We start from the raw sequence: 26,300 nt of genomic DNA on the forward strand, positions 1-26,300 counted from the left end.
GAGTGCATGATTATGCCTCTCATCAGTCTGTGCCATGGAAACTGTCTTCATGGTTTTAGGTTCACCAGCATCAGTCATCTCTGTTGCCATGGAAACTGTCTTCATGGTTTTAGGTTCATCAGCATCAGTCATCTCTGTTGCCATGGAAACTGCCTTCATGGTTTAGGTTTACTAGCCATATATTGAATTACAACGAATAAATAACTGCAAACAAAACTTCTATTTTTATTTGATTTCAAAAATTATAGAAAGTGATTTTATAGAAAGTGTCAAAATATTGTTCATCTTGCTTGAGTCAATCAAAAAAATTATTTCTTAGTTTTAAGTTTATAGAGAATAATTTATATACCATTTACAGAGACTGATAGTTCATTTTAATTTACTATAAATACATGTATGACAAACATTAAGATATAGGGCTCATTTTGTTCAAATTACAGAACACCAAGAGTTATAGACAGACTGAGAATATTTTTATGTTCAAGAGTTTCCATAAAGTGACAAAAAATGAGTAGTTCACAAACCAAAAACAGATTACAATAACAACATGTCATCATACCGAACGAGGAATACAATACAGGGGAAAGACAACATATCACAGCTTTAGAAATATATAATCACTCAATGATTACTGGTAACCAAATTTCTTTATGTTTTTGTTAAAAGTTAAATTATACACACCTCAAATTTGTTACTCTGAAAAGTGAAACCAAGTAAGGCCATAACTTTATAACTGTAAGTCAATTTTTCAAGCCACAAAAATAGATGCAAGTTGTACCAGGTGGTATTATCTAATTCTGATTTGAAATGTCAAATTTAAATTACTCTTATTTAACACATTGCACAGGAAAAATTGCTACAACAGATAAAACAGTTGTTTTTAATTAATAGTAAGACTGAGTAATAGAGTATAATATAGAATTAGCTAGTTTATAATACAAAGCAAATCTTTGTGCTTAAAAAAATGTCTTTACAATTAGTAACATAAGGAATAACAAAAAAATACTGTTCATTCATAAAAAATTGTGGTACTAATGACATCTTTTAGAAGTTGGCATAGATACATAATTACATCACAATAATGTTTTGAATGTACAGTAATTTCTGTTGTCTAGTCATATTAACATGGTGCATAAAATCAAAGACGCATTTACACAGATACAAAATCTAAAAATATCCAATTACTATAAATAGCTCACAAAATTTCCAACATTACATTTAAATATCAAGTTTTTTCAGATTAACCTGTTTAAATAGAATCCTTCAGTGTCAGAACATTGTAATAAGTTCTCAATTTTTACAGAGAGTGAAGGATTTAATCAAGACAGGTCTGTCTGTCTGTTTACTATCTAGCTGAAGTCTCTGTTTCTGAGTACCAGTGGAGCAACAAGGGTCCAGACATAAAGAGCCAAACAGACCCAGGATGAGGAGATCTTCACCCAGACTGATGGCATGTTGGCATTGAGGGTCTTGAAATCAGAACTTGGGCTGGAAATAGAAATATAAAATGCTGACTGGTAGGACAGACTAAGCATGTTTTATATGTCATGCCATAATTATATTTATTCTAATTTGTAGATATATTTCATATACTTTATAAGATATCCTTCAAAATTATTTCAATGAGATATATACTTTATAAGATATCCTTCAGAATTATTTTAATGAAATATTTTATAAGACGTCCTTCAGAATCATTTTAATGAGAAATTTTATCAGATATCCTTCAGAATTATTTTAATGAGATATTTTATAAGATATCCTTCAGAATTATTTTAATGAGATATTTTATAAGACATCCTTCAGAATCATTTTAATGAGAAATTTTATCAGATATCCTTCAGAATTATTTTAATGAGATATTTTATAAGACATCCTTCAGAATCATTTTAATGAGAAATTTTATCAGATATCCTTCAGAATTATTTTAATGAGATATTTTATAAGAGAGTCTGAGTTGATCATTTGCTTTTGTTGCTTTGTACATATTATTTTGGTTGTTTTATGTTCTTTGTTGTGAGGATGTTTTCTATGTCTGGTCTTTTCCCTGGATTCAATTTTTTTTTATTTCCACTGGAATCTTTGTTCCACTGATTACTCTTTCATAAACTTTATATACCTTATGAGATATCTTATATGTTTAATAAGATATCTTATAAACTGAACATCACAGAAGATATCTTTTAAGAAATAAAAGATATCTACAAATTGGAAGTGACATAAATAGAGCCTGCCATACACTGCTGTTGTCAAAGAGTGATAAATACAAACAAACATCATAGCAAGTAGATAAATGATTGGATATTTGTAGTGGTTTTACCATATTATACGTAAATACTATTAACTTTACTTTAAAACTCCAAAGCAGCAATGCTGAACAAAAATCTACATGGTAGTCAATATCACTATCAAGATAAGAATAATTCCTGTTTATCATATCTTTTATTACAGTCAATTTACACTTTTAAACAATCCTTCCCTAATATTGTTATCATGTAGTCTGTGATCATACAATGAAAAACACAGTCTCTGTGATAGAAAATTTAAAGATATAACTGCTGACACTAGTCTCAAAAGTCAAATTTATGTTGAAGATCATTAAATTGGATTTAACTTTCCTCAATGGCCGTTATCTATTGTAAGTGGTAATTTTGAGATGAATGAATAGCATTGATTGTAATTTGATAATACATATTGACTTATATGTTGACAGATTCAAGGTTTAAAGTCAAAACCTGAGACTAATTGAAAGGTCAAAGTTTACTACATTGTTACCTTAAATATGAACCAGTTTGAACTCTTCAATTTCTATTTGTTGCTTAATGACTCATCTGACAAAGATGTCTACCAGATTTTCAAAGTCACCTTAGCTGTAAGTATGACAATGATCCTGTACCAACTGATCAAGGTCACTCTAGCTGTACCTATGACAACATACCTATTCCAGTCAGTAAAGGTCATCCTAGCTGTAACTTTGACAATGTACCTGTACCAGTTGGTCAAGGTCACCCTAGCTGTACTTATGACAACGTACCTGTACCAATTGGTCAAGGTCACCCTAGCTGTACCTATGACAACATACCTGTTCTAATTGGTCAAGGTCACCTTAATTGTAACTTTGACAACCTACCTGTACCAGTTAGTCAAGGTCATCATAACATAGAGTGATCCCAGACAGAGCATGAAGTGGAAGAAACTGTAACTATAGGCAACCTCATCTTCCTCATTGTCGTACACATGCTGACCTCCCTTCTCTGAGTCCTTACCACTGTCATCTGATCCTGCAAGGTCAAAGTTCAAATGTGAGTATGTGTAAAGTAAAACAATAATCATATAGGAGTCCTGAAATCAGCACTGTAAAAAGTAAGATGCAAGCACAAAAAAAACAATGCCATCATCAGATTATAATTTACATTTACAAACATTATAACTATCATCTTAAATAACACATTGCTTTTTGAATGATTTAGAGTATAAAGCATAATCTAAGTATCTAATATAGTGAAAGGTTGTATTCTTAACCTGGCTTTAAATATCAGCTACAGCAACACTGCTTGTGAAATTAAATGCTTCAATAAAAAACTTTTACACACTATTAGTCAAAACATTTGTGTGAATAAATAAAACAAAACAAAACAAAATGTTCTTATAACAAAGAGTGATAAAAACTATTTATGTGCTGGTAAAAAATGTAGACAGAAAAATTTCAAGTGAACACTAAACTGCCATACTTATCAACAATGTAGTCAAGTATACTAAGATGAAGAGGTTTAAAAATCAATGACATTTTTGAAAGATTAAACAAAGTATTAAATTACAAATGAAGTTTAGCTTAAGACCACTGTTAAATCCCAGAACCTGTTTCCTATACATCCTCCATGGACAGCATCCTAAGATCCATTCAGGTACCAGTCAATATAAATCTTGTGACAGCAGAGGTCATTCATGGTGCAGAAAAACCCACCAAACTATGCTTTATCAGTCAACAAATGTCATACTTTTACATAATGTTGAGTCTTTCCTGTATTAAGGTCAGAACTTTTAAGAAAACATACATTCATCTGCCATTTCAAACACTATCTATTTAGTTTTATCTGAATGACGTACATAGACTGTTTTGTGGTCTGTAGTTGTTTATAACTAAAATTGAATTCCGTGGGTTTTTGACATGCATGAATCAAATCCTGTCAGAATTTTATAAAGACTGATACTTAATTCCATCATTAAGCTACATGTATCTAACCACACATTAAAGTGTCTTGCCTAATATTCTATACTCGAGTGTCATGTTCATACAAGCAAAAAGCTACATCTGACTAATGTACATGGACGGAAAAATAGAGATAGAAGAAAGTTCTACAAATGATAAAAGCGTCTGGTTAATATAAATACATTGTTAGAATAATAAACAATTGTTAGTAAAAACAGTAACACACACTGAAAAATTACTTTGAAGCAGGAAACACAACTTACATGTACATGTATTACTTGAAATATTCAAATACATGTAAAACAAGTTGTTGGCTGCCTTATGAAAACATGTGTTCAAAGGTAAATAACTCATTTTAGTAGCTAACATTGTATAATATATAAACCATTGCAGAATAATGTATTATATTTGGTGACAGTTCTTGCTGATGAAACAGAATGACACAATGTCACCACTGGTACAATGGTACTTTTTTTATCAAATTTCTCAAATTAAGAATTTCCTAAAATTGTTTCCTTACTCTAATTTCAATCAATCTTTTACTATTGGATTATCAAGGGAAGTTTACAAAAACAAGACTTATCTCCCCTTGGTAAACATCAAAAGTGTGAGTTATTTCCCCTTAGTATATGATGAATTAAGTGCTAGTCTTTCAATATCTCATGAATGTTTTCATTAAGAAATCATTACAAATTTTTTATTATCACAAAAAATGTGACTGACTTAAATGGATATTAATGAAAACTTTTAACATTACATATGCAAGATTTATTTCGTAAATGCAAAAATTAAAGTAATTGAATTTTTCTGCTCATAAATAACGATATTAATTTCTCAATTTACGGAATATCAGACATATAACTTTCTATTTCACAAAAGAAACTTGAGTGAACAGCTAGACCTGTAGCAAAATTCTAAAACTTGAGTTCTACTGTAAGTTTCTACATTCACACTCTAAAGATAAAGAAAGATCAGCACATGGAAGAGAACACACAGCAGGTGGGGGTACTTACTGGTTTTATAATCATCTGGAAACAGGAGATACCAAAAACAGACATATTACATGCTCAAATGAACTACATCATAAAGACAAACTATGTCCTCAAAATAAACTCTATCATAAAGACAAACTATGTCCTCAAAATAAACTATATCATAAAAACAAACTATAAGAACTTAAATGTAAAACACTTGTTGGATTATCTCCCTTTTGTGTTATCCAACAGTAAATATATTCCTTCATGCACATCTACATTTAATGTCCAACATTGTTATAAAATGTAATTAAAATCCCTTGAGTAGTCTAGGAGCAGTTGCACTTACAATGTTTTAACATGTTAAACCCTTAAATTTGATTATCTCCCTTTGCAGTTCCCAGACAGTAATTATTTCCCTATGGAAAACTTCCATATGATATCCAACCTTCCTATAAAATTTCAACAAAATTCCTAAAGCAGTTTAGGAGGAGTAGCACTGACAAGGTTTTTTAAACATGTAAAACCCTTAAAATGGATAATCTCATTTTGGAGTCCTCTGCATTGTATTCCTTCAAGAATATCTACATATGATAGCCTACCTTCCTACAAAATTTCATCAAAATCCCTTGAGCGGTTAAGGATGAGTTGCGTTTACAAGATATGTGGATAGACAGACAGTCAGACAGATAGGCCGATTCCTACACCCCTGAACTTTCTTTGTGGGGGATAAAAAAGAGCTTCTTTAACAAAAGAAACTTGGAAAATCAAATTCTGGAACAGTTTCAAATATAACAAATATAGAGATAATACCATGCATACATACAATTGTCTATTGTTATTAATCTATATGATTAATAATTAATGTACTATACTAAATTACAATAAAGGCCAGTTGTTTGTGACTTATAGAAATGATCATTTTAGATCAAACTTTGAATGACTCTTCAATTGTCATTTGTAATACAGACTTTTCTTTCAAATACTGCCTAGATATTATCTCTTAGATGATTTTGTTATCACCCTTCATGAACAATCATGTAAATAAACCAGTGATCTGTAATTGCTGTTACAAAATTGTATGTTTTAAATGTTTGTTTTTTTTATAAAATCAGAAAATCAATTTTTACATGCTGACATTCCTATAAAATTTCATCAAAATCCATTTATGATTTAAGGTATTAGAAGGGGTTCTGCTTAAAAAAACCTAACTATGTAAAACTCTTAAGTTGGATTACCTCCATTTTACAAGCAATGCCTTCACTCACTTCTATACATGTATATGATGCCTAAACCTTATAAAATACACTAAGCAGTGTACAAGGAATGCTTCTAAGGTACTTGGACAGACAGACATACTGAGAGACAGGTTGATCCCTGTATACTTAAGGATATATTTGATTGAACAAAATGAATATTGCACTACTAACAACAAAGCAACAGAACTGATGGTATGTAAAATACTGTAAATAAATACATGTAAAATATCTATTTTACATTCAACATTCAATTTTAACATTCAATTTTATTCTGACAGGAATATGGCTGAAAAATGCACATAATTCAAATTAAAAGCAAAGTGATTAAAATCATATAATTGATGTGAGCATGAAATGATTATGGGAAATTGAAATAAATCTGTGTAGAATTTTTCATGCTAGGGATTCCAGAAAAGCTTACTGCTTCTATCAGTATTGGCTATTCATGAACAACTGATTTTGTATGATAATCATTTTAATTTGTTTGTGACCAATGGCATTAAATATGATAATGATTTAATGAATGAACAAAAGTCTTCAGTGTCAGACTTTGTAAGAATCAGGTAGTAGGTGAAACATGGCATGAAAAAAACTTGTTTTTAAAGTTTAATTTGAATATTTGCGCAATCAGAATCAATGAAAATAGATAAGATTTTCAATATCATTTCGGTAAAGTGAATAAAAATTTCATTGAAAAGCACTGAAAATGCACATTTCAAGGACAGATAACTTTGTCAAAAAACCTCATTTTTCTAACATTCTATAGAAACATTTCTAAGAAAACCCAACGATGTAGAGATCAAATGACAGTCTTTTCAAGTAGAGATTTTAAAGTCTTATAACTCAGAAACAAATGAGCAGAGGTTTAAATTTACTTTTAAGGGTGAAAAGTTTCAAATCAATGGTTCACTTCTATAAAAGTCTTCAGTAACGTATCAATTAGAAGGTTGAACGTTCAAGACTTAGATAAATGGAATTTCAAAGAACCTAAGTCTGAAATACCCCAGACCTCAGATAGCTTCTTTGTACCCCTAATGAAGACTCAAATGTATGTTTCTTTTTCATTTATGTTGATGATCTTTGTACAGATGTATTACAAAAAGTCATTAGTAAGTATTTGAGTTATTCCAAGAAGTGTGTACTACAAATTTCTTGAATATTACAATATTCTAGAATTCTTAATTCTAGTCACCTTAGGCCAGTGAAATTTTGGTGAGATAAATAATATATCATGATCCATTGAGGAAGTAAAAAGCTTAAATTTCTGGAAGGATTGCTATGGATTTCAAAGGAGTTATTGATTGTTGAAAATTTTCAGTTGCAGCTTTCTCATGGAAAGCTTACATTTTAATATTAAAATGCTATAACACTATATTGCACTTTGTAGAACAAAAGCCATTGTGACTACTGAAATTGGAAGCAACTCCGTTGATAATGAAATAAATCAGGGAAACTTCTTTCAATCGTTGTTTTGCTGTCACATCCTTGAATTCAATTCAGACTAGTTTCCTGATTTTTATTTAAAAGATGCAGCTTACAGGTGTTAGACAAAAAGGCAATAATTATGGAGCAAAATTCAGTTGTGACTCAGTAAAATTGGGTAAAAATATATCTATGTTGGTCATGAATTTATCAAAGTTTTACTACAGGTGTGGTCTTTTGAAGCATGTTATAAAGATGTTTTGACAGCCACACATCTTAAATCTAAATCCTCAATGTCTTCCCAAGCTTACTCATAAAATTATAGACAGACATTCGAAATAACAGGAAGTGGATGGTAGATCTGGATAAAAAGTGGAACAAACAGTACTACCCAAATCATTCCGCAAATAGATAAACATTTATTGCTGAAGAATTAAAAGTACAATATCAGATAAAAAACAGAACTCTAATTAGTTAAATTGATGCTGTGAAGCTAAGAAAGACGGAGACATGGAAATAACCAATTCTTAATAGAAGCAATAAACTTATAATATACAACATTTTCATACCAGCTAAAAGTTCTTCCTTGCCTGTTGTAGTAATGAAACAAAGTATAAATTCTATGTATTTCTCATTTGTTTTGATAGTGTACCAATTATTATCGTTTTCATGAATTTCAAGACCTTACATGTAAACTTTCTGATGGAAACTTTGATGTCAACAAAAAAAAGAAAAAAAAAAACTTCATAAACCAGCTAAGCAAATCACTGAACTAATACACACAAAAAGGATAATTTCATGTCATACTGTATGAATGTAATTTCAAAAAATGAATTTTGATTTTCTTTTTCTATGATATTAGACAATCTGTGATTATCAAGTTTTTGGTATGTGCTTCTGTTATGTTTTAAAACCTTACTCACTTATACCAACTGCAGCTAAAACAGATTGAGTAGAAAAGATTTTCAATGTGTGGCTCTACCCCCTCCCTGCCAAAAAAAAATTATAATGAAAATGAACAGTATGTTTGCATTAACCAATTCATTTAGACACAAGATTTGAATGAAAAAAAAATATTTTTGAGTGTTTGAAATGTAGTACAAAGGTCATGATCCTGCTATCAACCTTCAATTTACAATGAAATCTCCTTTGTAACTTCCACTGTTTTGATATTGTTGGTTAACTCAATGAAGAACGTGTGTCAGAGGTCAGCATGAATAAATTTTCTAAATATAAAAATGTCACTCTTAAAAAAATAAATTTGTTGATCTGAAACAGTTCTTTTTTTAAACAAAAATAACCATAAAAATAACCATACCATCTACATAATTGCCTAATTTATTACTGTCTCTTGAAACAAATGCTTATGGAATATTCTTCAAGTGTATACTAGTGAAAATAATGACATCCAAGTTCAGATACACAATACTGAATGTACTAAGGCCATACAAAAAAATGCCTAGGTTCTCACGCCACTTTTTAAAAAAACTGATGTGGGAGGGAGGCTTTTTTACTTTTTCTATCAGAAGCAAATTTTCTTGTTTTTTTCCCAAAATTTTATCAAATTGAACAATTCTGTAAATGTACGGGATGTTGAGAAGTTGAAATACTCGGATTTTACCGTTATAAAAATTGCAGATGCGGGAGGGTTTCTAGGGGTGCAGCAGTGCCTGAGAACCTAGCGTATTTTTTTTGGCCTAACAACACTTATCTTATGTCATACAAAGTAAGTATGCTCATGTATAACCTGAAGCTAAGCAAGGCTCTAGCCAAAAAGCAATGATGTGAGCATTAATTCTATCATCGGACATAGGACTGGTATAGATTATCATAATACACATCAATAGACAATATCTTAACAGAGAAATCTTGAGTTTATGTCAATACTTTTCAAGATAAGAAAAAAAAAAACTCCTGCCTTTTCAGTCAACAGACTTTCAAACGTCAAGATTTCTGTAGAAATTGTAATTTGCTTGGGAAAAAATGACAAGAAATAAACAGATATACTGACCTGAATCAGACTGAAGAATGGTCTTCTCTGACATGGTTAGCTTTCCAACTTGACTGTGTGTGGAGGTTCGGATACTGTAATGACAAAGTTATATAACTGACACATGTAACGACTAAATTCAAAACATCTAGTGAGATTAAAGGAAAGAAATACAATGTTGTTTTCAAAAGCATCTTCTCCCCATGTTTTTTAGAAAAAAATATTGTTTTAAGAGTCCTGAGTGTAATGCAGAGGGAAACTCACACATTGGGGAAAAGGTCATGTATGTGTATATATATTGGTTTTAAAATTACCAAAACATAATGTAACTTAATACAATGTACCAGTACATCAGGTATAAAAAAATATTATCCAATCAGAAATCATTTTACATTTTGTACTTTGGAAAATAAATTATTATCTAAAAAAACCAAAAAATTTCGTACCTTGGAACAAAAAAAACCCCAAGCATTCTGACAGTATTGCTGATGCAATACAGTGTCCCCTTTCGGCCTTTGAACTCATTGCCTTTATGAGATTTTTTTTATATATGTGAACTAACAATGGATGGTGTTATTTTTTAACAATCAAGAGAAAATAATTCTTGAACAGCAAAAGCAAATTCCATCAAAATCAAACCTGAGCTTCATTGTACAGTATATAATAACATTTTTGCATTACAGAAAGCTGCATAAAGACATTCTCTTTCTATCACCTGGAAAGTTGAAAAAAAACTTTGTTATTATGAATTAAAGGGCAAATAACTCTAGAATGACAGCAGCAATTTGCATCAAAATGATGAAACATAAAATTGTATGTAATTTTCTACGTCAAAGGGCCATAAGTTCCTTATAAACTATTTTGCCGCAATAATATTTAAATTTAATTTGTAACTTGTCATGATGAGACTAGCTAACAAATATGAAATCAATTATATGAGGCATTACAAAGAAAAGTCTGGAAAACATAAAATGTTATGAAATTTTCTATGTCCAAGGGATACAACTTCTGTAAAAATCATTCAACCGTAACATCATTCAAACTTAACTTGTAACTTGTCATGATAAGACTATATACCAAATATGAAATCAATTGGATGAGGCATTACAAAAAAAGTCCAGAAAACATAAAATTTCATGAAATTTTCTATGTCCAAGGGCCATAACTTCTGTAAAAATCGTTCCACCGTAATGTCATTCGAACTTAACTTGTAACTTGTCATGATAAGACTATATACCAAATATGAAATCAATTGGATGAGGCATTACAAAAAAAGTCTGGAAAACCAAGTGTGACTGATGGACTGACAGACTGACGGACGGATGGAGTGCAAACCTAAATCCCCTTCGGCATTTGCCAAAAAGGGGACAAAAAAAAAACCCTCTTGTAGCGAGTGACTTGATTACAGATTTACTAATCACCAGTACCACTCAATCCATGTACATGTATATAAATTAAAAAGTTTCCACCTATTTTCCAAACAAACCTGGAGTAAAGGATGGCAAAAAGCCAGATAAATAGTCCAATAATACTCTGCCAGTCAAACGTGTTCCCTGTCCAGATCTGGGCCTTGTCTCCCTGTGCTCCTCCTGCAGATATGGCAGACAGGCTGGGGTTACAGGTTTTGTCTTAAAAAAAATAAAGAAAAAATATTTCTCCTAAAAGCCAGATCATATATAAAATATTCACTTTTAAAGCTGCATTAGCTGCCAAATTTGTTCAGTTTTGATTCTACTGAATTTTGCTGATTCAATGAAATAAGCAAGTAGTAATGTAATTGAAGTAACAAATGTCAATAATACCTACAGAATATTGTGAAAACAATGTTTTTTGATCAGAGAAGATCGATAGCTCTGCTCTAATAATTTTTCGCCATTACTTCCGAATATTGCCGACTGGACATTCACCTGGGTTAAAAATACTTTAACCTTTGAAAAAAAATAACAATAAGGGATACACAGGTAAGCACTTGTCTTGTTTTCATATCATTTCATCTATTTCTTGATTAGTTTTCAAATAAATAATGACCATATTTGTGCCACATTATATCACATTTTTTCTTTTACGGCTTGAGTCTGTTGGTCTTCCTTACCGTTGAATAACCACTTTCGCTTTGCAATCAGATTTGTTATTAAAGAAGCAACCAATTTAGCACATGCGCGGATTAAGGTCTTCCAGAAGTCACATGCATACGAATTTATCTAGGTCGATTTTGTGTCTTGCAAGACAATAAATATATAGACATCTATTTCATGTATTTAATGCATTTTATTTGTGGATATCGAATGATGCTATACAGGAAAAGTACAATTTAGTAGAAATAATTCAAAGTTAAGGTATATTTGAACAGAAACAAAGCGAATGCACCTTTAATAAGTTTTCATTATTATTGTTTTTCTGATCAAATCATTATCCTTTCTCTGGCACATGCTGTCAGCTCAGAGAAATTTTAGAGATATGTTGACCCCTGATCCCTAATTTGCCACATGTAGCCAAGTAAGACATGTAGAACCCCTTTGACCCTTGACCCTAAGCATTGCCTGGTTTGTCACAGTTGAGCAGGTCAGATACTAGACATAAAAAGAAATGATAACTACCTGTAGTAAGATACTTTTCCTATCTAAACTGACATTACTTTCATTGTTAAGCATGGCCGACCTGGTGAAATACTGGACAGAGATAAAAAATTATTCCCACTAACCCCTGACCCTAATCATTACCTGGGTTGTTTGTCATAGCTGACCAGGTGAGATACTGGACATAAATAGAAATGATAGCGGCCTGGAGAAGTCCTGATCTAGGGTTCACTGAAAATAATAATGATATATTCATTGGTAATTAACCACTGCTTAATTCTTTTTGTCCACAAATTTGTCCTTAACCACTCTTGGTAATGATTTTACTTTCAACCTAATTAGTCCTTCAGCACTAAAGCAAAAGAACACTTCACACAATCACTTCTGAAATTCTGAACAGAAACTTAGGTTCAAATGGCACAGCACAAAAATTGTTCTTAAGATAATTTTACCCAATCTGAGATAAAGTGTAAAAATGCAAGTCACTCACCTTCTTGGATTTTAGGCAGAATAGCAAGTATAGAGACACCAATACATAATATCAGGTTAAAACTGACAAAAAACTTGTGAAGAGTGCAGTCACCCTACAATACAGGAAAATCACATCATTTTTAAAATTAATGTGAAATTCATTGTGTTAATTAATCACCACAATTTCTTCATTCAAGTGTAAATTTGATTTCATTTTTTCACAATTTGAGAAAAATCACACTTTTGTGAGACATTCCATATGCAAGTATTAATTACTGTAAACATATCAATTTTTGTGGCGTACTATTTTTTACTTTCATGTGGTGGACAGAAAAGCATGAAAAATTTATCCACGAAATGGATTTTTAACATAATATAATTCTGACCATTTTTTGAAACCACAAAAAATGACATCAGTGAATATGATAAATTTACAGAATCTGTATAGTGTGCAAGAAATTCATAATGTCAAAGTGTCATAATGTCAAAGTGTCATAATGTCAAAATGTCATGATGTCAAAGTTATATCTGTATGTCTTGTATCAGATTTGAGACTATGAATTCCAAGTAAGTATCTTTTGGAATCAGTTGTATTTTTCCTTACTTTGTACAAAGTGTAGAAGGGTTTAAAACTGCATCAGCTTGACACCATGACATTATGCTTTTTTTTACAGTAGCTTTTCAAATTTTCTCAAACTGAAAATCCTAACAGTGATACATTTTCAGACAAAACACTAATGCTGAAATGAGTGTGTTTCAAGTTCGTATATTTTGCTTTTGACAGTAGAAAGTATTACACACACATGTACTTTTTTTTCACTTAACCAATTGGAATCAACATTGCTATTTTAAGTTATTTTTATTAGCCTCAGATCAGTGGTAAAGACAATCTCTAATTATTGGTAGCCAATCAGGATCATGTAAACAGTGGATTAGCCACATGATGTTACATTCACAAAGGATAACAGTCAATTGTAACATTGTCTGTAAATTCCTTCTGCCAGGGGGGATTTGCTATGGCCTGATGGCCTGTTAAAATGCCCTAGACTTACATTTATCATAATAGAGAGTTTCAACCCTTAAATATACCCTGGTACTTTACTCATCGAATCAAAAGTTCCTTTAAATCTTTTCAATAGTTCATTTCTATCTATGTCTACCTTATAATTGTTTTCTTCATTTGTGAATTGTACTAGAAACAATTTATACTCACTGTAGCATAGAAGACATAGAACAGAATCACAGCTGTCAGTGCCACGGCATAGAATACAATGGTGAAGAAGAATAAACCTACAAATGATGAACTATAATATAATATTCCCTATGCTTTTTTTTTTAAGAGGAACAGGTACAAGTACCCTTATAAGTGCCCGACCTTTACTGTCATCTTTCTCAAGACAGATCTTAAGTCTGGCAAAATCTACATTCCAATTTGTCTCTACAGTGCCTTTTTCACCTTGATAACTATGCCCTTTATAAAAGCTACAGGATACCCTTACAAAAGCAGAAAAACTTCTAAAATTCTATTTTTATGATTGATACTTGGATTTTCTAATTTTTTTGTCTAAATATTAATTAGAGCCAAACATCTATGAGTAAATAGTATTCAAAAAGATTTTGAACTTATCATAATCTTTACTAATAATTGATTCTATGCATCATTCTAAAAAAAATTAATTAAGAGAAATAAATATATATATATATATATATATATATATATATATATAAATCATGAAAATCAATTGTCATCTGTCAATGAAAGAATATTAAAAAAAAAAATAGTCTGATTGGTTGATTTGGGTAACCATGGTTATCTGTAAACATTTGTTTGGTACTGTAAAATCATTCATGTTGATTAGCCTTCAGCCTGCTATGAAATGTTCCTAAACTAAATCATGTTTTGGCTAAGAATAAATTAATATTGCTTTAATTCTCTTAACACAAATACATAGCATTTTTAAGAACTATGCACTGAGAAGTGTAAATATATTAAATTTTGTAGTATACTAAAGTATGCTATTTTTGTTGTGGACAGATCAGGACTAAAATATAGTTCCTGTGAAATTTATATTTAACGATAATATGCTTATTATATTTCGAAACCACGATATTTGATACCAGCAGGTATATTCCCTTGACAGAATCCATGAAAATTAGCAAATGAGAATGTTTATACATTAACAGAGCAATTAACTTCGATATATCTTTGAAAAGACCTATAAAACTGTAGGGTTTAAAAGCTAATGGGAAAATCCTATTTTCCTGTTCTACTTACCAACATAGTAACACCTGGATTCAGTTTCCTCATATTTCTCCACCCAACTCTCTGCCCATCCATGTGCAAAGTCAATAATTAGGACAAGCTGTATCAGCACAAACAGGAAGGCACCAATAAGTCCAATGTACATCCAGGCTGAAATGTGAGCATAACTGACATTGCAATGTTCTAAAGTGTTAGGAGCTAAGGTTTGTTAAATGTCTGGAGACATGAAGATCCATGGGTGGCCTTGAGGTGACACTTTTTAATGGAGGGAGAGGGGAAGGGAGTATGGGGGTATTAAGGAAATTCCAAAATATATATATACATGAAAATTCCAATTTTCTTTCTTTTCTTTGTGCAGCTTTATTTTAGGGAAAATATAAAGAAATATCACCACTTATTACAATGATATATCGTTATTATAAAATCAGACGAATTCATTGAACAATACTTAGATAAACACTTACTAAGCTGCAACACCTAATAATACTTGAGTTAGCAAGGTAACTCAGGGTCAAACTTAAGGAAATTGGATATCAGATCAGCTTTAAATACAAGAATTTGGAAACAGACAATATAGGCATGAAAGCACACAATAAAACCAATTCAGATAAAATTAAAGTGTCAAATTTTCATAGAAACATGTCTAAATCACCCACAGCTATACATATAGATGGATTTAATATACCTATGCCGAAGTCTCCTCTAGGAATAAAGAAAGCTCCAATACAAATGGCAATCAGGATGAGGACCTTGAAAGCCCAAAATCTGTAACAAACAGTATCATATAGTTTTGACATGTTTATCAAAAAGGAGTGTCACTTCACTAGCTATCAATATTCAAAATTTCGTTTAAGAGTGACTGTTTTTCTATTCTGGTTTATGAAGAAATAACCTCAGTCATGTGGTGCACAATTGATAACCTGTGTAGCATATTATTTTCATGTGCGCACAACATGATTTGTGGTTATTTCAAATAGACTGACAATAACAGTCATTTCTTATAATTTAATTTAGAAACAAAATTCAACAAGTAAATCATTAAAAAAGTTTGATGACATCATGGTCACATTACAAAATTTGGACTATGAGATGATATACAGTTTTTTGTACAATCAGAAAGCATGTTACTTCTGAAATAAAATAATATGATATAAAATAAATATATGAATGATCAACACTGAACAAGAACTTATATTTTAGAACATCCTTGACCTACCCATTTTGTATCCCAGATCGAGGATCTTTAGACGATTTGACAGCAATCATGATAAGAGCCATTAAAAAAAAGAATGCCGCCATAGCAAAACATATCCTGTATACAGAAAGGTATCCCACTACACTATCACACCATTCCTTCATCTCTGTTGAGTTCTTCTGTTTAAATATATCAAAGTCTGTCCCTGGTATCCGAGTCTCTATAAAATTCTTACACAAACCTGGTATCTGAAATACATGTACAATAAAGCTTTATGGGAATGTTTGAAGTTAGAGGGGGTCCATGCACCTGGTATTTTACTTCAGCTTAAAATACCCCATTAAAATCAGAAAATTTTACTAACAATGTTAAAGAATGGCACTGAAATTCTTAAGTTCAATTAAAAGACATGTTCTAACAATTGTAAATCCATTGACTGCATGGTGTAGATCTTGTTCTAACAGTTCAAAACCAAAAAAAATCAGGTTGATTGTATGGATTCAAGGTACATGAATATAAAAACAGTAAACATACATGTATATTGAATGTACTTTAATATACACAGCCATATTTTAAAAACACAAAATTTGAATTTTGAACCTAAAAATCAAAACATGATAAGTTTTAAGCAGCTAATGTACACACCAACAAATATTTATCTAATACTAATTAAATTTGTATTTATAGAAAATAAAACAATTTACTTTCCTTGGGTAAACAATTCTTGTAATTTTTTTTTAATATTGAGTCTAAGAAAAGAACTAATGTTCCAAGATCCCTGTTTTTAAATAATGTTAAATAGAAGCAAGTTACTTATGTTCAATATTACTGCCCCAATATTCTACCAACCTTTGAAATAAAATTAACTGAATCAACATACATTTGTATACATGTATGTCCAAAAACAATCAGACTGTCGCTGTGTATATAGAAAATATATCTCAAGCAAAGATAAAACTCTTTTCAATTTATTTTTTTTCCAATTAATTTCTCCATACATACATGTAATGTCCTTAATGGAACGCCCCTTCCACAGCTGCATGTGTGAGGGACTAAATTATAGGATGTACAGTGTACATGTATCCTCTAACAACATATGTGATGCACACTTACAAGTCTGCGACCATATCTTTTTCAAAAATTGTGAAATGTGTTATTCATACACGTAATTAGACAATTTTCTTTTCCAAACAGGCATTTCAAGATCAAGGTGGCTTCATACATGTATGTGTCTTTTATAACTTAAATGGTACATAAAACACCAAAGGCTAATTAAAAATCTACTGCAGCTATCTTATTTGTTTAAAAAAAAAACAGACAATCCAGATGATTTTAAATATTGATTTCTACATTCAAGATATTTACCGTACAGAAAGAGAAATATTGTGACTGAACAGGGACATAGTGGTGTACCACTTCTAGAGTGGTTCTCAATATACTTTTTCTATAAGAGATTATATGTTACTTTCTTTTGTATTGTGAGTGGTAAGATCTACCACTGAAATGCACAAAAAAAATATAAAAAATATTAAAGACTGAAAAGAAATTTTCTGCCACTCTAAAAGTGGTACCCCACCATGTCATTGTTTAGTCATGATATGTCTCTTTCTGCACTTTACGATTGAAAAATGGATTTTTCCATCTTGGCAGATGGATTGATAGTTCCAAATAACTTCCAGTCAATTTAAACTCCTTCAATTAATCAATCAAATGAAAGTGTGATGTCCCAGTAAAAATGAGAACACAACTGTATTTTACCATGACAATATTAACCGAAATCATTTATACATATATTTAACATATACATATACATATACCTATTCTTGTTATATTCAATTGAGTTAACCCCTATCAGTGAAGTACCTACATCATCAAGTTTATCCCGAAGTCCTGGTGCGAGGAAGATACAGGCAACGATAGTCCCAACAATCAACATCAAGGAGTAACCAACCCTTGTTGCTGTAGAATTCTTACATGACGGACAGGCAGCACAACAGCAACTACATGCCGCGCTTCCAAAACAACAGGCAAGCTGAAAACAATATTCTAAATATAGATTGACCTGTACACTTAACTTCCAAAACAACAGGCAAGCTGAAAACAATATTCTAAATATAGATTAAACTGTACACTTAACTTCCAAAACAACAGGCAAGCTGAAAACAATATTCTAAATATAGATTGACCTGTACACTTAACTTCCAAAACAACAGGCAAGCTGAAAACAATATTCTAAATATAGATTGACCTGTACACTTAACTTCCAAAACAACAGGCAAGCTGAAAACAATATTCTAAATATAGATTGACCTGTACACTTAACTTCCAAAACAACAGGCAAGCTGAAAACAATATTCTAAATATAGATTGACCTGTACACTTAACTTCCAAAACAACAGGCAAGCTGAAAACAATATTCTAAATATAGATTGACCTGTACACTTAACTTCCAAAACAACAGGCAAGCTGAAAACAATATTCTAAATATAGATTAACCTGTACACTTAACTTCCAAAACAACAGGCAAGCTGAAAACAATATTCTAAATATAGATTGACCTGTACACTTAACTTCCAAAACAACAGGCAAGCTGAAAACAATATTCTAAATATAGATTAACCTGTACACTTAACTTACAAAACAACAGGCAAGCTGAAAACAATATTCTAAATATAGATTAACCTGTACACTTAACTTACAAAACAACAGGCAAGCTGAAAACAATATTCTAAAGCCCAGTTTTACATATGTGAGCAAATTTGCACACATGCAAATTCCCCTGAAATTTGCTAAGCATTCGTATGTCTATTTCATACCTGCTTATCAAATGGTGAAATGTTAGATTTTGGGGGTTTAGGGATGGTTATTTTTCAGAATTTTATGGGACAGTGCCTTCAATTACATGTACATTATAAGTTATATTAGTAAAGTATTGTCTTTTATCAGGTTACATGATATATGTATTTACATATTCACTATGATGGTTACTGTTATAACATTTGTAGCTGCAGTGTGCATGGCACTGTAACACTGAATATACATTTGTACATGTAAATGTTAATAGACTGTAAACTATGCATGCTAAACAGATCACACCTCAAAAGCAAATCATTATCTTGACCTCCACAACTGAGTAACTGTGTGCATCAACAGGTGAAAAGATATTACTTTCATTCATTACATACACATCAATTCTCACTTTATTTGTGTGAAAAAAGGGCATGTAAATTTTGTTTTTCATTCATATGTAAATGAATTTAGACAAAATATTCACCTAGACACATTTGCATGTGCAAAGTAAATTGAAATTTGCACTTGTTTCTGACCAAAAGCAAATTTACATACATTTGTAACTTTCTATGGAATTTTTCAGAAGGTTCTGTTGATTTGTTAACATTACAAAAAAAGGCTGTGTTAAAGCTTTCTGGGTTCTTGGGTCAATAATTTGTTTTCATCTAATTTTCTTTGATACATGTAGTTTCATCACATTGAGTTCTGAATATTTTCAAACTTCAATCATTTCCATGTTAGATTAAATCTACCTAATTAGTGATGCCTTAAATATTATCTGTAATTACCTTAGCCAACACTTTCATAAATGATAGGGTTTCAGTTTTTAAAAACTGGCTGATGAGTTAGTGAGGGTTATTCTCTTAAGATTTCTTACCATCAGGACTGACTAGTGAGTTCAAGTGTTCTGGACTGACTAGTGAGTTCAAGTGTTCAGGACCGACTAGTGAGGTCAAGTGTTCAGAACCGATTAGTGAGTTCAAGTGTTCAGGACCGACTAGTGAGTTCAAGTGTTCAGGACCGACTAGTGAGGTCAAGTGTTAAGGACCGACTAGTGATTTCAAGTGTTCAGGACTGATTAGTGAGGTCAAGTGTTAAGGACCGACTAGAGAGGTCAAGTGTTCAGGACCGTCTAGTGAGTTCAAGTGTTCAGGATCTAATAGTGATTTCAAGTGTTCAGGACCGACTAGTGAGTTCAAGTTTTCTGGACAGACTAGTGAGGAAGTGTTCAGGACCAACTAGTGATTTCAAGTGTTCAGGACCGACTAGTGAGTTCAAGTTTTCTGGACCGACTAGTGAGCAAGTGTTCAGGACCAACTAGTGATTTCAAGTGTTCAGGACTGACTAGTGAGTTCAAGTGTTCAGGACCGACTAGTGAGTTCAAGTTTTCTGGACAGACTAGTGAGGAAGTGTTCAGAACCAACTAGTAATTTCAAGTGTTCAGGACTGACTAGTGAGTTCAAGTGTTCAGGACCGACTAGTGAGGTCAAGTGTTCAGGACCAACTAGTGATTTCAAGTGTTCAGGACTGACTAGTGAGTTCAAGTGTTCAGGACCGACTAGTGAGGTCAAGTGTTCAGGACCGTCTAGTGATTTCAAGTGTTCAGGACCAACTAGTGAGATCAAGTGTTCAGGACCGACTAGTGAGTTCAAGTGTTCAGGACCGACTAGTGATTTCAAGTGTTCAGGACCGACTAACGATTTCAAGTGTTCATGTGTTCAGGACCGACTAGTGAGTTCAAGTGTTCAGGACCGACTAGTAAGGTCAAGTGTGCAGGACAGACTAGTGAGGTCAAGTGTTCTGGACCAACTAGTGAGTTCAACTATTCAGGACCAACTAGTGAGTTCAAGTGTTCAGGACCAACTAGTGAGTTCAAGTGTTCAGGACCGACTAGTGAGGTCAAGTGTTCTGGACCGACTAGTGAGGTCAAGTGTTCAGAACTGACTAGTGAGTTCAAGTGTTCAGGACCAACTAGTGAGTTCAACTGTTCAGGACCAACTAGTGAGTTCAAGTGTTCTGGACCGACTAGTGAGTTCAAGTGTTCTGGACCTACTAGTGAGTTCAAGTGTTCAGGACCAACTAGTGAGGTCAAGTGTTCTGGACGTCCGAGCTGCAATATAAAAAACAACAGGAAGACTGTTAAAAAACAATAGACATACAAATATTGAAGAGGCACTGGATAGAGTTACTCTGCAAAGTAAAAATAAGAAAAATAATCGTAGTTACTTGAGAGGCTAATTAGTGTTAAATCTACGATTAGAAAAGGGCATGGCAATTTTTTTTCAAATCGGCACTTTTAGTCGAGAAGTTTGATTTTTAGGGCACATTGATTGGTTTAAAAAATTGTTATACAATTTAAAAAATCAAAGACACATCTGAATTACAACACTTTTTTTATTTTAACTAAAACTTATTTTGAGAAAGTCACATATCTTCCAACTTTTGAGAATCCCCATTGATTTTTATTCGGGACAACAAATGAATCGACATTTTCGGGACATATTATGCAAACTGCGTGGGTTTTACTGTTGTAATGTATGAATGAGACAATCACTATAGCATTAAAGGGCCTCTTTCAATTGAACAACATGTGCATGCACTATTATAGTTGAAGTTTGTTAGCTCCCTATTTTGTGTTGGATTCCTTCAAATCTATTTAAAATTCTTAATTTTTTTTTCAAATTAAAAAAAAAATAAATGAAAAAATTTATTTACAATCAAATACATTTCTACTATTTGATATTTAATACATTAAACACTCGTTTCCTTCTTTCCATTAATGTTAGTTGAAGGTGAGTTAGTATTCATCATGTTCATGTTGTGAGCATGAATTCTACAGTTCAGCAAGTATTTTGAGGCTAAAAAAGTCTGAAGTGGAAAGTATGACAGCATGATGCTGTACAGTTTCTCGAGTACAGATGGAGGGTAACTTGGGCAACTCTTACTTTCCATTAAATGCTACCATAAGGTGCAGCATATGAGGAAATGTAGCAAATATTCAAAAATATTGAAACTGAATTTCCAAAATTATCACTATTTGAAAGGAATAATATTTTTTTAACTATTGCAAACAAAACTTTTGGGAAAAATACTGCATTGTTGAAATTACAGGAAATGTGAAGACTGCAGGAGAGGTACAAATGTAACTTATTTTGTACAAACATTGATCATTTTAAAATTTGTTTACACACGTGGTTCTACAAATTCAAGACCTGTTCAGATGACAGTATAGTCAAATTAATTGAGGAGTAGAATTTAATCTTTACAAAATGATTGGATGTTCATAAAATTGTGGTAGATCCAATAGGGATTCAGCTGATTGCTTCTCAGAGATTATTTACCTGTCATAAAATGTACTCTTAGGCCTTACCTGTTTAGACAGCAATTAACACCTTTTGTCAGATTTATGACTCTCTTAATTAAAGAAATGAAATTGAAATGCCAATTGTGGGTTTGATTTCAAAGTTTTCAAGTAATTTTGAAAAAAATTTGACCTAAAAATCGGGTTAGGTAAACAACAAAAATGGTGGCTAAATTTCGTGGTTTCGAGAAGGCTAAAATTCTAACAAGCACATTTTCGCGGCCGAAAAGGGCAACTGGCATGTTGGAAAAGGGGCATGGCATCCTGAAAAAAGGGCATGGCATTCTGAATAAAGGGCATGGCACCACGTCATGATACTTTGCTTTAGATTTAACTCTACTAATGGAGCCTAATATTCGGACCCATTACTGGTTGCGGATATGTTTTATTCTACATGCAAGTAACAATTATTTTTCCCATTGTTACTTGACACTGTATATTTGTCATTCTTCATTTATTTATTGGTATTGAATATTATGAATGTTGGTAAAATGTGAATAATTACGTTTAATATTTTATATGTTATATTTTTACCATTAATGTTTTGTCTTATATTTTGATCACTATGAATTAAACATGACTACAAACAGACCAAAGATAAAAATAAAATGTATAATTAAAGAAAAATACATCATCTAAGCCAGTGTAGGCTGAATTCATACATTCATTTCTTTATTTCCCCCAATATTGGGATTTCATGAACATAGACAAAACATGTTTACACATTTTATAAATTAAAAACATATATAGTCACTTCATACATGTATATAATAAATGCAAAAAATAAAGTCATCAAAATTCATATGGTGAGGTTGAGTGAAGTAAGAATATATAAAAGACAAACTAACTGGGTCGAAAAAAAAAAAAAAGAAAAAAACATGGTTTTAAAATACAAAACATTTTTGAGTAATGTGAACACCAAGTTATAATAATTATCAGGTTAGCACCTGGCAATCGTTATCAGGCCATTAGTCTCCATTAGTCCCTTAAATAACAATAAAAATTTCTTGTTTCCTTTTCCAGGTTAATGCGAGTAACCGTAGCCAACCTGCAGACATGCTTGTTACATAAAGTACTTCTAAAACATCAGGCAGGTTTAATAAAATGCTTTGTAATGCATAGATTGAAAAAAAAAATCAAAGATGCACCTGGTCCATGCTCCCAGTTCTTAGTGGAGTCTGAGTTGCTCATTTACTTTTGTTACTTTGTATGTATGATTTTAGTTACTTTATGTTCTTTGTTGTGTGTGTCTGTTTTCCATGTCTGGTCTTTGTCCCTGGATTATATTCTTTTGATTTCCGCTATAACCTTATAACCTTGGTTCCCTTGATTACTCTTTCCCCTTTGTCCCCTAATGGGACTGCGGTTACATTATGTGTGAAAAAGTTAACAAAACGGAGATCAAGATAACACTGTCTGATAGGCACTTTTGATTGTATTGAACCCTTGAAATGGCTACTGGTCAGAGTAACTAGTAGATCTAGCCATTTTCAAGACAGAAGTAATTCTCACCAAAATATTATTCCTCAATGAAAGCTCATCTTTGAAAGAAAAAATATTAGCAATCAGTTCAGACCTTTAACTAAATATGGGGCATGAACTTGTTAAACAGGGGAAAACAAAAAGTCGGTTGGCCATAATTGACTACAATTTGTACAATATGACTTTCATTTCGGTTCCTCGTTTCCTGCTTGTGGTTCGCTACTTATTTTCAACAAGTTTAGAAGATTGGGTGGTAACTTACGGAGCCTATAATGCACCCCATGGTTTTAAAGTTGATAAGCTCTCTCCTTCCTTAAACTTTCTTATACTAGTCTTCCGTCACGATCTTCTGATGGTTAGTCAAATGTCTTTGTTTTTGTTTACTGCGCAAGTTTATTACAAAATACCAAGCGTTGACTAAAGGAAAAAACCGGATTCCGACACGGACACGAACATATTCTGTGCATCAAAATGGGTTCAAAATGAGCTGTACAAAAATCTCTTTAAGCGTATTAAAAATTGCAAAAAAAAGATTTTTTATCTATGAATCCTAATATTAATGCAAGTTTGCATAGATTTGACCACATACATACAAAACCCACTCTTTTATATAGGTGTGAAATTTGGGGACTTTCATTTAATTGCAATTCTACCAAATTTAGAAAAGAGCCTGTTTCTCTAGACAAATTATTCTCAAATTTAATTTGCGAAAATTGCATCTTAAATATAAAAAAAATATAGCTTTCGCTGGCCGGGTCATTCCTCCTCGTAGGATTCATCTAGGGCTGTAACTTAGTACACGATGTATGGTAGTACGGGACAGTTCATTTAGGTGTTATTATATAGGATAGAGGTTACAGACCACCAATTCAACCAATGAGCATTTGGAACGTACACAAAAATAGTCCTACGCAGAAATTACCCCTGTTCCTCATAGTGCTGTGAAAAAAGTTCTCATCTCATTTAAAAAATTTAAACAGTTTCTGAAAGGAAAAACATTTCTGTACATTTTATAGGTCCATTTTGCTTCTTGTGATGTGAAGCCTAATCTCCATAATGATTTCTAAATATACCCCTATCTTGTGAAAACACTGGGATTTCCCATGCTATTTATAGACACTTCACTTCCAGTGACCAGTACTGCACTGCAAGTCTGCTAACCCCACATGCCATTCTGAGGATTGTGAGCTGACATATGTAGAATCATGCTGATATATAGTCTTCTGCAGGTTAAAGTTAAGGTAAAGTCCAGAGAAGCCATTGAATATTGTGAAATTAGCATAGAAGCCTATGGGAAGTGGAATTAGTGGTTTTTAGCCTAGATGATCAAATTAATGATGCATGTCACAACAAGTCAATATTATACACACATCTCAGAATGTGACGACTCTATTCGCTACACTGCTCCATCGGATCAAATTGATACAAGGAAGATACGTAAACGTATAGAAAGGTCTGAAAAATTCAGCAACACCGCCTGCAAGTCCAGCGCTCTAGACCACTCGGCCAGCTGGGCTATATAAAAAAATATAGCTTTCGCTAAATGAACTGTCCCGTACTACCATACATCGTGTACTAAGTTACAGCCCTAGATTAATCCTACGAGGAGGAATGACCCGGCCAGCGAAAGCTATTTTTTATATAGCCTAGCTGGCGGAGTGGTCTAGGGCGCTGGACTTTGTGCAGGCGGTGTTGCCATTGATGTCACAGCGGTACGAGTTCGAGTTTATATATATATAGTCAATTACTGATTAGAACACTTCCAAGAATGATTTTCCTGTAAATGCATATAGTTAAGAATAAAAAAAAAATTAAAAAAAAGAGTAACATAAGCATCCGGGTATGGCTCCTTAAATCAGTTACCATGTACAACATTCCTAAGTGTAGAAAGCATAAACAAATGATGTTTAGGAAATGAAACTCTGTTATCATATTCATTTTTATTATTGAAAAAAAAACACCTAGTACATCGTAGAGAAATCACAAACTTGTGTACTCTCCAATTTATCATAAATCAGCTGCTTTGTTGTGTACTAAAACCGATATCATGACCATTTCAAGTCAACCTTACATAGGGATACCAATCCCGTTTTATTTCATCAATCTTCCAGCAAATATGTTCTACTACTAACATTTCTGAATTATTTACCTCTTCTTTCACCACCATTCAAAATTTGTTATTAGTTATTGCAATTAATGTTATAAAAAATAATAGTGTTAACTATTTTTGGAGTCTTAAAAATTCATTTGAAGTATTATTACTATTTTGTAGCGATTGAAGATGAAATGAGTAATCACGGGAACCAA

The 26,300-nt window shown here is 32.2% G+C and overlaps 1 protein-coding gene across 4 annotated transcripts; it reads right to left on the bottom strand.

Moving 5' to 3' along the window:
- Nucleotides 1-213: 213 nt before the first annotated feature.
- Nucleotides 214-24,365, bottom strand: LOC148599084 (serine incorporator 1-like). 4 transcript variants are annotated; one of them, XM_088561608.1, is made up of 14 exons: nucleotides 24,256-24,365; nucleotides 18,228-18,392; nucleotides 16,382-16,608; nucleotides 15,851-15,930; nucleotides 15,178-15,315; nucleotides 14,116-14,192; nucleotides 12,922-13,015; nucleotides 12,576-12,662; nucleotides 11,342-11,483; nucleotides 9,877-9,950; nucleotides 8,435-8,455; nucleotides 5,224-5,238; nucleotides 3,131-3,281; nucleotides 214-1,488 (listed from the first exon to the last, which is right to left on the bottom strand). In XM_088561608.1, exons 1-14 carry the CDS (start codon nucleotides 24,274-24,276, stop codon nucleotides 1,350-1,352), a joined length of 1,431 nt encoding a protein of 476 aa, XP_088417734.1. In that variant the 5' UTR covers nucleotides 24,277-24,365; the 3' UTR covers nucleotides 214-1,349. The 4 variants fall into 4 exon arrangements, with proteins under 4 accessions (XP_088417734.1, XP_088417736.1, XP_088417735.1 ...); XM_088561610.1 differs by lacking the exon at nucleotides 8,435-8,455; XM_088561609.1 differs by lacking the exon at nucleotides 5,224-5,238.
- Nucleotides 24,366-26,300: the final 1,935 nt, after the last annotated feature.

Source organism: Perna viridis, chromosome 14, assembly GCF_037379345.1.
Source record: "Perna viridis isolate PV_CMFRI_1.1 ecotype Kerala chromosome 14, ASM3737934v1, whole genome shotgun sequence".
NCBI classification, from domain to species: Eukaryota; Metazoa; Mollusca; class Bivalvia; order Mytilida; family Mytilidae; genus Perna; species Perna viridis.